Source organism: Loxodonta africana, chromosome 22 (genome assembly GCF_030014295.1).
Source record: "Loxodonta africana isolate mLoxAfr1 chromosome 22, mLoxAfr1.hap2, whole genome shotgun sequence".
Lineage (NCBI taxonomy): Eukaryota > Metazoa > Chordata > Mammalia > Proboscidea > Elephantidae > Loxodonta > Loxodonta africana.
Window position 1 is genome coordinate 54,982,984 of NC_087363.1, and position 16,595 is coordinate 54,999,578.

General features: G+C 37.4%; 1 protein-coding gene across 5 annotated transcripts in view; it reads left to right on the forward strand.

Annotated features, from left to right (window-relative positions):
• The window catches only part of CNTN3 (contactin 3), a 299,041-nt gene that overhangs the window by 219,757 nt on the left and 62,689 nt on the right, over positions 1 to 16,595 (forward strand). The window contains exon 12 of one of the 5 annotated variants that reach the window (XM_023548007.2): positions 9,437 to 9,441. The exons of the other annotated variants lie outside the window; for them this stretch is intronic. Within the exon in view, the coding sequence (XP_023403775.2) occupies positions 9,437 to 9,441 (5 nt within the window). The remainder of the gene's footprint in view (positions 1 to 9,436; positions 9,442 to 16,595) is intronic. 5 annotated transcript variants of the gene reach the window in all.

Genomic DNA, 16,595 nt, shown 5'->3' on the forward strand with positions numbered 1-16,595 from the left:
ACATCTGACACATAGGCGATGCTGGAGAAATGTTGGTTAAATGAGTAATAACAGACACTCTCAATTCTGTTGTGATCTAATGTTATTTTTTATAATTACCAGAAAGTGTGCACATTTACTTTGACCTATAATTTATAATTTTCGTTAAAGTTATGCATGGAAACCCCAGTGATATAGGGTTTAAGAGCTACGGCTGCTAACCAAAAGGCCGGCAGTTCGAATCCATCAGGCACTCCTCGGAAATTGTACAGGGTAGTTCTACTGTGTCTTACAGGGTTGCTATGAGTCAGAATTGACTCAACGGCAGCAAGTTTTTTGTGACTTGGTGGTGCAGTGGTTAAGCACTTGGCTGCTAACCAAAAGGTCAGCAGTTTGAACACAACAGCTGATCTGCAGGAACAGATATGGCAATCTGATCTGATTCCAAAAAGATTTACAGCCTTGGAAACCCTATGGGCAGGTTTAATCTATCATATAGGGTTGCTATGAGTCCGAATTGACTTGATGGTTGTGGGTTTTTTTGAATGGGTATGTTTATTTATATTAAAAGTTATTATTATTCATGATAATTTTGTTTTTAGTATCCCATGGAAGGGACACTTTTCTTATACAGGTTTTTACTTTCCATGTGACCTATTTATGATGAAGTGGGAGGGAAGTCACAACTTGTTAAACACCCCCTGTGTGTCAGGCCAGGTACTTCATCCCCAGGAATGCTCACAGTAGCACTGGACATTCCTAGTAAGAATCTCCATTTCACAGATACACAAAATGGGGATTAGAAGAGTATATGAACTTGCCCAGGGTCACGCAGCTACTTAGTGGTGGAGCTTATATTCAAGCCTAGACTTGCGTGTCCCCAAAGTTTAAGTGCTTTCTAATGTTCTGTTCTCTCCCCTCGATTATGATGGTCCTATGTGAGAAAAAAATTGTAGATTTGGAGGAAAAGTTGACCCTTTCTGTGGATTTGTTTAAGAAGACTCAGTGCTGGGAAACCAGACAGCCTTTACAGCCCATGTCACATCTGTGAATCCAGATTGAAAGCCAGTCTCCTTTGCAGGCTATTTGCATTGACTCAGGTATTTCTTCATTAAGCTTGGCTAAGATGTCAGGGGCTGCTTAGTCAAGTCTGGATTTAGCATGTAAGCTTCCCTAAAGAAGAAAACCATATGATGGGCAGCACATATATAGTCATTCAATAAAGACCTATTAAAAGTATGTATGTGTACATAAGGAGCCTGGTGGCACAGTGGTTAACCACTTGGCTGCTAACTAAAAGGTTGGCGGTTGGAACCCACAAGATGCTATGTGGGAGAAAGATGTGGCAGTATGCTTCCATAAAGATTTACAGCCTTGGAAACCCTTTGAGACAGTCCTACTCTGTCGTATAGGGTCTCTATGAGTCAGAATTAATTTGACGTCAGCATATTATACGTGTATCAAAAAAAATTTTTTTATACAACGTATTAGGATCCTATGCAATTTGAAAGGATGCTATTTTAAAAGAAAAAAAAAATGAAGATGTTTAGATACCTAATTACAATTAAGTACAATTTCAGTAACCATTTCTGTTTTCAACCATCTGCCTAATTCACATTTTTTAGAGGTCCGAGCTTTGAATTGTTCTGACCGGTCCCAGGCTTACCAGAACTTCCCCAGTTTCTACCACCCTTTAGCATTTCTGCTAGTATTGCTTTAAATGCTAATCAAAAAAAAAAACAAACTTGTTATTTTAATCCAACAGGAAAAGACACATGCTGGTACTCTCAGTCAGCTCTCTACTCCATAGTGAGGGTCTTCTGTCATCTACCTTTCCCTGGGCAGGTGGCAAGGGAAAGGACAAAAGACTGAAATGATACCTTCATAAAATCCCCTTTACCAATCTGCAGAAGGCTTCTCCTCTAAACCAGCTGTACTTTTAATTTTAATTATTAGACATAGAATTTCATTGGAAACATTAGTTACCTTTGTTGAATATTGTAGATAATTACCTTTAGGCTTTATCAGCTGGTCTATAAGCTGTTGATAATATCTTACCCAACTCAGTGCCCTCCATCTTTGTTAATGCTAAGTAAATACACATTAGAGGAATGAAAGTCCAAAGTAGTTTGATTCTAATCAAACAGTCTCTGGGAAATACTCACTAAGACTGAGTTGGATTTTCACTTTCTGTAAAAGGGGCTTAGAGTTAGGAATATCCGAGTTTATAATGTAATTTAACTACTCTTGGTTTATGCAGCCCTGAAAAAGTTCTTCGTAAGGCATAAAGTCATTGCTGTACAAGAAGCAGGTATCTGAAACGTGAAATTTCATAAATTAATGCTATCACTTGCCAATTCTGTCCTTTTCCTAACATGCTAGTTCATGGCCTATGAATTTGTTTTATTGACTTGTGCCATTAGTAACTTAATATTCTCCAATCAGTATAAAACGGTAAGCCGTACAAAACGACATTAACCTCAAGCACAGGCAATTAAGTACATGGTTTTTCTGTTGCGTGAGAAGGGAATCATATAACAACCCTTGTTCTCTGATTGTGTATTCATTGCAGCACTCACATTAATAACTAAAAAGTCTGCTTATCATTTATCTCAGTATGTTCATGAATATACCCCCTGTTTTCAAAAGCAACAAGATGCAAGGGAGGAGACTGGTAAATGGGAAAGTTGCTTCAAGAAGTGGATAGTAAGAGCCTCATTTATAAAATGGGAAGGGTGGTTTAGATCATGGAAAGTCCAGCTCAGTCTTTTCAACCAATTCTGTTAGTTATCTTTGGGACTATATGAGGTATTCAGTACTCATTTGTGAGTTTTCAAAAACACACAGCTTTAGGGAAAAATTCAGAAGCTTAAAAAGCTGAAACAAATCTCTTGTGTCGACTTGAACATCATGGCAAACGAGCGTGATGACAGTAGACACAGTAAGAAAAGTTTAGTAAAACAAATTGGCACATCACAAAGGAGAAATATGGGTCCAAAGACAGGCTTCAGCCTGTGCCTAATGAACAAATCAAAGTCATAAAATCAAGCCAGCTGTAAAAGGCTTCCTCTTAAGACTACTGGTTGCCAAGCAAATCTCAGTAAGAGGCACCATAGTGAAGTAACTAAAAAAGTGGGGGATTTGTGTTCAGATACACATAAGCTCTAGACACTGTTGTTGTAAGATGATGACAGTAGGTGAGTTCAGGGACGGATTACCCAATAAGCAAGATAAGCACATGCTTAGGGCATCAACAAAACAGGGGCACCAGTTGTCCAAAGATCCATGGATGCCAAGAGGACAGGTCACAAGGAAAAGTGGGCACAAATTTCTTGGCAGAGACAAGTGAATGCTTCCAGCATTGCATGTTTGTTGAAACATCTCAGTTGGTACTCTTCCAATTCCTGGAACCTTGTTTTTTGCCAATGCCTTCAGTGCAGCTTTTTCCATCGATACCATCAGTTCTTGATCTTATGCTGCCTCCTGAAGTGATTGAATGTTGACCAATTCTTTTTGATACAGCGACTCTGTGTATTCCTTCTGTCTTCTTTTGATGCTTCCTGTATCATTTAATATTTTGCCTATAACCCAAAACCCGTTGCCATCAAGTCAATTCTGACTCATAGCGACCCTATAGGACAGAGTAGAGCTGCCCCATAGAGTTTCCAAGGAGTGGCTGGTGGATTCGAGCTGCCGACCCTTTGGTTAGCAGCTGTAGCACTTAGCCACTATGCCACCAGGGTTTCCATTTTGCCTATAAAAAAATAAATTTTTTTATTTTTTATTTATTTATTTTTTTGCCTATAGAATCCTTAAATATTGCAATTCAAGCCTTGCATTTTTTCTTCAGTTCTTTCAGCTTGAGAAATTCTGAGCTAGTTCTTCCCTTTTGGTTTTCTAATGCCAGCTCTTTGCACTTTTCATTATAATACTTTGTCTTTTCAAGCTGCCCCTTGAAATCATCTGTTCAGCTCTACTTCGTTTCTTCCATTCGTTTTAGCTGCTTTAAATTCAAGAGCAAGTTCCAGAGTCTCTTCTGACATCTATTTTGGTCTTTTCTTTCTTTCCTGTCTTTTTAATGACCTTTTGCTTTCTTCATGTATAGTGTCATTGACATCATCCCACAACTCGTCTAGTCTTCAGTCATTAGTGTTCAATGTGTAAAATCTATTCTCGTGATGGTCAGTCTCTAAATTCAATAGGATATACTCAAGGTCATATTTTGGCTCTTGTGGACTTTTTTTAATTGTCTTCAGCTTCAACTCGAACTTGCATATGAGCAGTTGATGGTCTGTTCTGCAGTTGGCCCCGGCCTTGTTCTGATGATATTGAGTTTTTCCATCATCTCTTTTCACAGATGTAGTCAATTTGAACTCCTGTATATTCCATCTGGTAAGGTCCCTATAAATGTCTAGATACCTTGATATATAATATGTAATTGTGCATACATTGGTAAGAGTGTATACAGTCACACATATATACTTTCATTTCACATATACATAGTTATAAGACTCAAGCCTAGTAATATATGTTGTTGTTGTTGTTAGGTGCCGTCGAGTCGGTTCCAACTCATAGCAACCCTATGCACAACAGAATGAAACACTGCTAGGTCCTTACAATCATTGTTATGCTTGAGCTCATTGTTGCAGCCACTGTGTCAATCTACCTCATTGAGGGTCTTCCTCTTTTCCGCTGACCCTATACTCTGCCAAGCATCATGTCCTTCTCCAGGGACTAATCTCTCCTGACAAGATGTCCAAAGTATGTAAGACTCAGTCTCGCCATCTTTGCTCTAAGGAGCATTCTGGTTGTACTTCTTCCAAGACAGATTTGTTCGTTCTTTTGGCAGTCCATGGTATATTCAATATTCTTCGCCAACGCCACAATTCAAAGGTGTCAATTCTTCGGTCTTCCTTATTCATTGTCCAGTAATATATATACAGTAACATTTTCTCATATTATTGTCAGCTGCCATCAAGTCAGTTCTGATTCACGATGACACCATGTGTGCAGAGTAGAAATGCTCTGTAGGGTTTTCAATGCTGTGACCTTTCAGAAGGAGATCACCAGGCCTTTCTTCTAAGGTGGCTCTGGGTAGTTTTGAACTGCCAACCTCTCAGCTATTAATTGAGCACTTAACAAGTCATCTGTACCACCCAGGGACTCCTAACGTTTGGTCATTCCACATTTAACAAAGCAAGTTCAACTCAGCCAAATGCACTCAGCCAAAACAGAGAGAGAGAGAGAAAGAGAGAGAGAAAGAGGCAGGGGAAGAGAGAGAGACAGGAGAAAGGAGAGAGATACATCATTATTGACCCCAGGATAATATCTTTCTTTCACTACTTTAACTTAGAGATTAGCTCCAACTAACAGGAAAAGGGAGGCAACAGTCCAAAGTTCAAGAGAAACAAAAGAACACTATTGACTGAGAAGCATCTAAGGACTTAAAAAAAAAAAAAAAAAACTTAAAGCCTGGCAATTTAAGATTTAAGGGACACCAGGGTCACCTTGAGTTGGAATCAATTTGACAGCAACTGGCTTGGTTTTGGGGTTTTATGGATAATTCTGACTTGCCTAATAAACTTACTTTTGAACTGAAACATCCAATATGATGGGGACACACTGAATGTAAAAACTTTTGAACTTCAAACATCCTATAGGATGGAAGTTCAATATATAGTGTAGAATGTTGAAACTGATATACTTTGATATACCTGATGTGGTATGGGTGTTTAAGGAATGAAAAATGTCTAGAGCCAAGCTATAAAGCTTTGCAAACATTTTGTGGAATTGAATCTATGATGAATTAGAATGTGTGGATAAAAGTCACTGGAAGCAATAAGAAGTTTAGCTGTGACAACAAATCTGCCATTCGCTTAACTGGCTCACTTCAATATGATTTATCTCCCACAGGCCATAGTCTCACTCTAGTTGCGGCAGCTTCTCGTGAGCTTGAGACTTGATGTATTTTCCAGCTCTTGAAAGTAGAAAAGAATATCCTTGAAAGCGATCCTTGTGTGTAATAATATGATATGGTCACTTTGAATTGATTGATTTCACGGAATTATTTGTGTGTAAAGACTGAACATTTGAAAATAACACTTCTATCACAATAGAAAGAGCCTTGGTGGCACAGTGGTTAAGAGCTTGGCTGCTAACCAAAAGGTTGGCAGTCCGTATCCACTAGCCACTCCTTGGAAACCCTATGGGGGCAGTTATGCTCTGTCCTATAGGGTTGCTGTGGGTTGGAATTGACTTGACGACAATGGGTTTGGTTTTGGTTTATTAGAATATAAAACTATGTAAAAGATGATAAGTGTATTTTAAATCTGAGGCAGAGCACTAATCTGACCTGAGACAAAGTACTTATTCCAAAAACTACTTGTGGTAATACTCTGATGTTTTTTTTTTTCTAAATACGGTTTATATTTTGGAGAAGTTTTAGGTGTACAAACAAATTGTGTATGAGTTACAGAGCATTCATGTACCTTCTGCTCACAGTTTTTCCGGTTATTAGCATCTTACACTGGTATGTTATGTTTGTTACAACTGATGAACCAATACCGACACATTATATTTAACTAATGTCCATAGTTTACATTAGGACTCATCAGTCAGTCTGATGGGTTTTGACAAATGTGTAATGTTACATGCCCACCATTATAGTATCCTACAGAATAGTTTAACTTCCTGAAAAATGCCCTGTACTCCACTTATGAGTCGTATTTGAATTGATGGCAATGAGTTTGGTTTTTTTGGTATAGATGTGCCTGTTCCGTATATTTCATATAAATGAAATCATATAATATGTGGTCTTTTAAGACTGGCTTCTTTCATTTAGAACAGTGTATTCAAGGTTCATCCATGCAGTATCAGTACTTCATTACTTTTTATTGTGGAGTAATATTCCCTTTTATAGATAAACCACATTTTGTATATCCATCAGTTCATGAACATTTGAGTTGTTCCACTTTTTGGCTGTTATTGATAAAGGTACTATGACTATTCACTCACAAGTTTTTGTGTGGACTTATGTTTTCATTTCTCCTAGGTATATACCTAGGAATAGAATAGCTGGATAATATGCTAACTCTGTGTATAACCATTTGAGGAACTGCCAAAATGTTTTCCAAAGTGGCAGGACCATTTTACATTCCCACCAGTAGCATATGAGGCTTCCAATTTCTCCAAATCCTGGCCAACACTTATTATTATCTGCCTTCTTTATTATGGCTGTGATGGTGGGTATGAAGTGGCATGTAATTGTGGTTTTGACTTGTATCAGACTAATGGCTAATGTTGTTGAACATTTTTGCATGTGCTTATTGGCCATTTGCATATCTTCTTTGGAGAAATGCCTAGTCAAGCCCTTTGCCAATTTCTAATTGAGCTATTTGTCTTTTTATTATTTATTTGTAATTCATGCTGGCTTAGATTTTATACTCCAATTTCAAGAAAGAAAGCCTTTTCATTTGTAAGACATAATATTTAATTCTAACACTTGATTGATCTGAACATGAATAACAATGTGAAGAATGGATGGTTTGTGTAATTTAAAATTTTAAATGCAGAAGGGTCCAAAAATAAGTGGTGCCTCCCAGTCCTTACAGCCAACAGCATTGGGTGCCCAAAGTCTGGCTGCAATACCTACTCACCTATGCACTCCAGGGGACCAAGGATGCGCCTCCACCAGGCACTCAGTGGCAGCCGTCAGCCCCCTACTTTCCTTAGCACATAACCCCATACTGCAGCCAGATACCTGTTCCTGCTCCAATCACCTGTACATAGCCTGGCCTGTCTAGGATGGTAGGTGAGAGCCTCCACCACATGCTTAGTGACCAATGACCTGGACGCCTGAGCTAAATCCCCACAAGAAAAGTAAATGGACTCCTGGGCTCACACATCTAGTAGCAGCTCAAACCACCTGGTGACCGGACATAAGAGTTTAAAGACACCAGTAATCAAAATACTTCACACGCCTAGCCTATTTGGGCATATGTGCAGCTGTACGAGAGCAGAATGACAAATTTAACAGGCTGCTAGAATCCATAGCGAAGCAGCAAATAGAAATGCAAAAGGTTACAATAAAACTTCAGAATTAGGCAACTCAATAGAAAGTCAAAGGAGTAGAATTGAGGCAATGGATGTCAGAACTAGTGAGATTGATGATAAAGCACTTGACACCAACTTATTTGAGGAAAAATCAGATAAAAGAGTTTTAAAAAATGAAGAAACCCTAAAAATTATGTGGGATTCTATCAAGACGAATATCCTACGAGTGATTGGTATACCAGAACAGGAGGGATAACAGAAAATACAGAGAGAATAGTTGAAATTTTGCTGACAAGAAAACTTCCCTGATATTGTGAAAGTTGAGAAGATATCTATGCAAGAAGCTCATCGAACCCTCTACAGGCTAGATCCCAAAAGAAAGTCACCAACACATATTATAATCAAATTTGCCAAAACCAAAGATAAAGAGAGAATTTTAAAGCAGCTGGGGATAAACGAAAAGCCATCTACAAAGGAAGGTCAATAAAACTAAACTCTGACTACTCAGCAGAAACCATAAGGCAAGAAGGCAATTGGATGACATATATCAAGACTTGAAGGAAAACAAAAAAAGCCAAGAATTACATATCCAACAAAACTATCTCTCAAATATGAAGCTGAAATTAGGGCAATTCCAGATAAACAGCAGCTAAGAAAATTTATAAAAATCAAACCAAAATTACAAGAAACACTAAAAGGAGTCCTCCATCTGTAGAATCAGTAACATCAGATAACAACCCAAGACTAGAATACAGGACAAAACAATCAGATATCCAACAAGTAGCGAAGACACAAAAATAAGTTAAAGCTAAAACACTGAAAATAGGGAAACAGAGATGTCAATATGTAAAAGATGAAAAAATTAAAACAGAAAAGAAGGACTAAATAGTGTAGTCATAGAACTTTCATATGGAGAGGAAGTTAAGGCGATATCAAGGAATAAAAAAAAAGATTGCTTAAACTTAGAAAAATAGAGGTGAATTTTAAAGTAACCACAAAGGAAACTAACAGACCTAAAAAAACCCATTGAAACAGATCTACACATCAAAATAAAAAAGAAGAAAACATAAAGACTCAGTAAATAAAAAATCAACAATGAAAAAGATGAAAATACACTAAGAAAAACAACTCAGCATAGAAAATTAAGTGGAGCAAAGAAACCGTCCACACCACACACAAAAATACATCAAAATGACAGCACTAAACTAATACCTATCAATAGTTACACCAAGTGTAAATAGACTAAATGCACCAATAAAGAGAAAGAGCTTTGCAGAATGAATAAAAAACCACGATCCTTCTATATGCTGCCTACGAGAGACACACTTTTGCCTCAAAGACACAAACAAACTAAAACTCAAAAGGATGAAAAAAAAAAATCAAGCAAACAACAATCAAAAAAGAGCAGGAGTGGCAATATTAATCTCTGACAAAATTGACTTTAAAGTAAAATCCACTATAAAGGGTAAGGCAGGGCACTATATAATGATTAAAGGATCAGTACACCTGGAGGACATAATAAATATATATGCACCCAGTGACAGGGCACCAAAATACATAAAACAAACTCTTAACAGCACTGAAAAGAGAAATAACAGCTCCACAGTAGTAGTAGAGACTTCAACACACGAATTTCAGGGAATGATAGAACATCTAGAAAGAAGCTCAATAAAGACACGGAAGATCAAAATGCCACAATCAACCAACTTGACATCATAGACATATACAGAACACTCCACCCAAGTATACTTTCTTTTCCAACACACATGGAATATTCTCCAGAATAGACTACATATTAGGCCACAAAGCAAACCTTAAAAGAATTGAAAACATTGAAATATTGCAAAGCATCTTTTTCTGACCATAAAGCCATAAAAGTAGAAATCAATAACAGAAAAAGTGAGGAAAAAAATAAATAAATAAATATATGCAGACTGAACAATACCTTCATCAAAAACTACTGGGCTAGAGAAGAAATCAAGGTTAGAATAAAGACATTCATAGAATCAAAAGAGAATGAAAACACATACATCCTACCAGAATGTCTGGAATACAGCAAAAGCAGTACTTCAGAGGTCAATTTAAAGTAATAAATGCATGCATACAAAAAGACAAAAGGGCCAAAATCAAAACATTAACCCTACAACTTGAAGAAATAGTAAAAGAGCAGCAAAAGTAGCCCTCGGGCACCGAAAGAAAGCAAATAATAAAAATTATAGCAGAAATAAATGAAATAGAGATGAGAAAAATAATTGAGTAAATAAGACCAAAAGCTGGTTCTTTGAAAAGATCAACAAAATCGATAGACCATTGGCCAAACTGACAAAAGAAAACAGGAGAGGCAGAAAATAACTGGAATAAGAAATGACATGGGCAATATCACCACTACTACTAAAGGTCTTACAGAGCATAGAAAAGGATGGAATGAATACTCCTGGATTCATTCTCTGAAGCCAGCATAACCCTGATACCAAAACCAGGTAAAGACACCACAAAAAAAAGAAAATTACAGACCAATGAACATGAACACAGACACAAAAATCCTCAACAAAATTCTAGCCAAGGGAATTGAAAAACATGGCAAAAAAATAATTCACCATGACCAAGCAGGATTCATACTAGGTATTCAGTGATGGTTCAACATTAGAAAAACAATCAATGTAATCTACCATATAAATAAAAGACAAGAACCACATGATCTTATCAATTGAATTAGAAAGGCATTTGACAATGGCACTAGTTTTTTTTTTTTTTTTTTGTCAAAGCCCAACACCCATTCATGATAAAAACTCTCAGCAAAATAGGAACAGAAGGGAAATTCCTCAACATAATAAAGGACATTTTTACAAAGCCAACACCCTACGTCATCCTAAATGGAGAAAGCCTGAAAGCATTCCCCTTGAGAAGAGGAACCAGACAAGGATGCCGTTTATTATCACTCTAATTCAACATTGTGCTGGAGGCCCTAGCCAGAGCAATTAGGTTAGAAAAAGAAATAAAGGGCATCCAAATTGATATGGAAGAAGTAAAAGTATCTCTACTTGCAGATAATATGGTCTTATACACAGAAAACCCCAAAGAACCCATAAGAAGACTAACAGAACATTTCAGCAAACTGTCAGGATACAAGATAAACATAGAATAATCATTTGGATTCCTCTACACCAACAAAGAAACCTTCAAAGAGGAATCACCAAATTTACAATAGCCCCCATGAAGATAAAATACTTAGGAAGAAATCCAACGAGAGACATAAAAGACCTATACAAAGAAAACTACAAGACTATTGCAGGAAACTAAAAAAGACCTCTATAAGTGGAAAAACATACGTTACTCATAGATAGGAAAACTCAACATTGTGAAAATGTCAGTTCTACCCAAAGCGATCTATAGATACAACGCAATCCTGATCCAAATTCCAACGACATTTTTTAATGAGATGGAGAAACAAATCACCAACTTAATATGGAAAGGGAAGAGGCCCTGGATAAGTAAAGCATTACTGAAGAAGAAAAACAAAGTGGGAGGCCTCGCACTACCTGATTTTACAACCTATTATACCACCACAGTAGTCAAAGCAGGCTGGTACTATTACAACAACAGATACATAGACCAATGGAACAGAATTGAGAACCCAGACATAAATTCATCCACCTATGAGCAGCTGATATTTGACAAAGGCCCAAAGTCTGTTAAATGGGGAAAAGGCAGTTTCTTTAACAAACGGTGCTAGCATAAGTGGATATCCACCTGCAAAAATGAAACAAGACCTATACCTAGCATGGTGTACAAAAACTAACTCAAAATGGATCAAAGGCCTAAATCTAAAATCTAAAATGATAAAGATCATGGAAGAAAAATAGGGGCAGCACTAGGAGCCCTAATACATGGCATAAACAGAATAAAAACCATAACTAAAAATGTACAAACACCAGAAGAGAAACTAGATAACTGGAAACTCCTAAAAATCAAACACTTAGGCTCATCAAGAGGCTTTAACAAAAGAGTGAAAAGAGAACCTAGAGATAGGGAAAAACATTTTGGCTATGACATATCCGATAAGGGTCTAATCTCTAAAATCTACAGGATACTGCAACACCTCAACAGCAAAAAGACCAATAACCCAATTAAAAAATGGGCGAAGGATAGGAACAGACATTTCACCAAAGAAGGCATTCAGGCAGCTAACAGGTACATGAGGAAATGCTCATCATCATTAGCCATTAGCGAAATGCAAATCAAAACTGCAGTAAGATACCACCTCACCCAAACAAGGCAGATGCTAATCCAAAAAACACAAAATAATAAATGTTGGAGAGGTTGTGGAGAGACTGGAACCCTTTTGGACTGCTGGTGGGAATGTAAAATGGTATAACCACTTTGGAAATCCATTTGGTGCTTCTTTGAAAAACCAAAAATAGAAGTACTATACAATTCAGCAATCCCACTGCTTAGAATATATCCTAGAGAAATAAGAGCTGTCACACAAATAGATATATGCACACCCAGGTTCATTGCAGCACTGTTCACAATAGCAAAAAGATGGAAACAACCTGAGTGCCCATCAGCAGACAAATAGATAAACAAATTATGGTACATACATGCAATGGAATACTAAAAAAAAAAAAAAAAAAAATGAAATACTACGCAATGATAAAGAATAATGACAAATCCGCGGGACCTCTCACAACATGGATGAATCTGTAGGGCATTATGCTGAAATTGATCATTTGAAAAAGAACAAATACTGTATGAGACCACTATTATAAGAACTCAAGAAAAGATTTAAACACAGAAGAAAACATCTTTTGATGGTTACAAGGGTGGGGAGGAAGGGAGAGAGGAATTCTCTAACTAGATAGTAGACAAGAATCATTTTAGGTGAAGGGAAGGATAACACACAGTACAGGGGAAGTCAGCACAACTGAACTAAACCAAAGGTTAAGAGGTTCCCTGAACACAACCAAACACTTAGAGGGACAGAGTAGCTGTGTTTGGGGTCTGGGGATCATGGTTCCTGGGGTAGGGGGGTGGATATCTTAGGTCAATTGGCATAACAATTTTTATTAAGACAATGTTCAGCATCCCATGTTGGTGAGTGGCATCTGGGGATTTAAAAGCTTGCAAGCAGCCATCTAAGATGCATCAGTTCATCTCAACCCACTTGGAGCAAAGGAGAGTGAAGAACATCAAAAACACAAGGAAAATATTAGCCCAGGAGACAAAGGGCCACATAAACCAGAGACTCCATCAGCCTGAAACCAGAAGAACTAGATGGTGCCCAGCTTCCACCAGTGATGGCCCTGACAGGGAACATAACAGAGAGTCCCTGATGGAGCAGGAGAAAAGCATGAAGCAGAACTCAAATTCATAGAAAAATACCACCTTTATGGTCTGACTGAGACTGGAGAAACCCCCAAAGCCATGCCCCCTGGATACTTTGTTAACCAGAACTAAAACCATTTGGGAAGCCCACTCTTCAGACAAAGATTAGACTGGACTATAAAACATAAAATAATACTAATGAAGAGTTGATTTCTTAGTTCGAGCAGATACACAGACCAAATGGATGGCTCCTGTCTGGAGGCAGGATGAGAAGGCAGGAAGGGACAGGAGCTGGTTGGATGGACTTGGAAAATGTGGGATGGAGAGGGGGAGTGTGCTGTCACATTATAGGAATTGCAGCTAGTGTCACATAACAATATGTGTATAAATTTTTGTATGAGAAATTAACTTGAGTTGTAAACTTTCACCTAAAGCACAATATAAATAAATTAATTAATTAAATAAAAATTTAAACTTGGAATTCAGGAATTTTAGATTTTTTTTTCTTTTCTTACTATAGAAAACACTCCTTGATTTAATAAGGCATTTTTGATATATTGAATTTTAAAATTATAGATCATGCTCTTTACCAGAAAAATAGCCTGTTTGCTAATCACAACTGATGCCAAACCTAGTCATTCCTTCTTTACTTCATTATCATTTTCAAGATGATTTTGTGATTTAAAAAAATCCAGTATCAGCAAACCTGTTGGAATCCATCAGTTGCAGTTGTAATAAAGGTAAGTATGATCTCTTTTTGAGCAACTCTCCTGGGAGAAGTTAAAATATTATTCTCCCTGAGCCCTTGAAGACTTTACTCCGGACTGTTTTTTTTTTTTTTTTTTTTTTGCACACTACAGATATGAAAGGAAGGATGTATAGAACAGGAGTTTGTTTTTTAACCAATTTTGGGTTCTTGGCACAGTAAGCTCAAAACAGCCCTGCAAGCATGAATCTTGGTGAATACATATCCCAAACTCACTCTTCTCTGTACCTTACATCTCCTGACTGGAGGCAAACAAGAAACGACACAAGTTAATGGAACCCTTTTATACAGTCCTTAAATGTAGCTGCCCAAAGCAGAGACAAAGTGGAGAGTACTGAATGATTTTGGAGGGGCGTGGCTGATTGTATTTTCCAAAGATGACTGCAAAAGCATACCTCCTCCAACATGCTGTCTTGCAATAAGACCTTGACATTCCTCCCCATCGAATGGTCTGGTCTATGCCCTTTGCCCTTGAAACTCAGCAGATCTTGTGACTGCCTCTACCAATAAGAAACAGCAGGAGTGTTGCTATGTGATTCTAAGGCTAGCTCATAAAAATGCATGCAGTTCTGCCTTCTTCCCTTGGCACCAGTGCTCTTGGAATCCAGCCACCATAGAATGAGGAAACCCAAATGGTCTGTGGAGAAGTCCACATCAAAAGAAACCAAGGTGTCTATTCCCCAGGTCTAGCTGAGCTCCCAGCCAAAAGCCTACGTGTCAGTCAAGTGAGCTTGCCAGTCCCCAGTCAAGTCATCCGCAGTTTATGAGGTGTGAAACAGAGATGAGCTGCCTCCACGGATCCCAGCTCAAATGCCACATTCCTAAGCTTATTTTTTTTAAGACACTAAGTTTTGGGATAATTTGTTATGTAGCAATAGTTATCGGAACTAGAAGTAAACATAAGACATTTCATACAACTTGGTCAAGTATCCAGGAAACAGAGATTTTTTTCTTCCTTAATATCAATGAATTGCTTTTCTTATCCATCAGTCTTACCGTACATCCCCTCAGTGAAAATGTCTCTCTTCTTTCCAATATTAGGATAAATTAAAAAAAAAAAAGAGAGATTTAATCTCTGAGCTAAATTTTTACTCTTGTATCATTTTTTATCGTTAGTAGCCTACCACCATGTTGAATTATTTCAGTGACTGTTGTTTATGACAATGGCTCAAGAGAGAACTATTCTATTTTCAATTTTGTTTCAGTCATTTTGGTTTTACCAGGAAGAATGGTTTAGTTTACCAAGGAGAATGGTGTTAGGTTTGTCATTAATGATTCTCTAATATTTGCTCTCCTCCCTTTGGAATTAAAAGAAAAGATCTCAGGCTCAGAAATTTTAACAAGGTCCACCTAGAAGTCATTTACATTATTATATTCTCACTGTGTTCATTTTTTTTTTTTTTTTGAAACCCTGGTGGTGAAGTGGTTAAGAGCTACGTCTCCTAACCAAAAGGTCAGCAGTTTGAATCCACCAGCTGCTCCTTGGAAACTCTGTGGGGCAGTTCTACTCTGTCTTTTAGGGCCGCTATGAGTCAGAATCTACTTGATGGCAATAGGTTTGTTTTGGGGTTTTTTTGGTGTTCATTTTGCCAGTACCTTATTGTTTTGGTGTGTGGTTTTCCATTTAAAATTTAAAAAAAAAAAAAAATTTGCATGTCCATATTAGATGAATTTGAATTTAAGAAAACAAATCTATTTAAGAAAAACATAATAATAGAGCATTTGGTACTAAGATATTGACAAAAAAATATGAAGATGGGACTCTAATGACTGAAGTTTGTAAAACACTGAGTTAAGATCATTGGGAGAACAAGGGCTAAGCAACCTTGGATCACCAATTACCCGTTAGTTACTCCGTCAAAACACTACACTGACCAGAAAAAAAAAAAAAACTCAAATTGTTAATATGAACTTGATGTTAAAGCAGAGAAAAATTAACATCTTTAAGGCAACTTGGGAATTTAATACAACTTTGTTTGCTGAAAGCAAAGAAGACTTGAAGCACTTATTGAAGAAGACCAAAGACTACAGCCTTCAGTATGGATTGCACATCAACATAAAGAAAACAAAAATCCTCACAACTGGACCATAAGCAACGTCATGATAAATGGAGAAAAGATTACAGTTGTCAAGGATTTCACTTTATTTGGATCCACAATCAATGCCCATGGAAGCAGCAGTTAAGAAGTCAAATGAAGTGTTGCATTGGACAAATCTGTTGCAAAAGTGTTAAAAAAGTATTACAAACCAAAGATGTCACTTTGAGGACTAAGGTGCGCCTGACCCAAGCCATGGTATTTTCAGCCATCTATCGTATGCGTGGGAAAGCCAGACAGTGAGTAAGGAAAACCAAAGAAGAACTGACGCTTTTGAATTATACTGTTGGCAAAGAATACTGAATATACATACCACGGACTGCCAGAAGAACGAACAAATCTGTCTTGGAAGAAGTGCATTCAGAATGCTCCTTAGA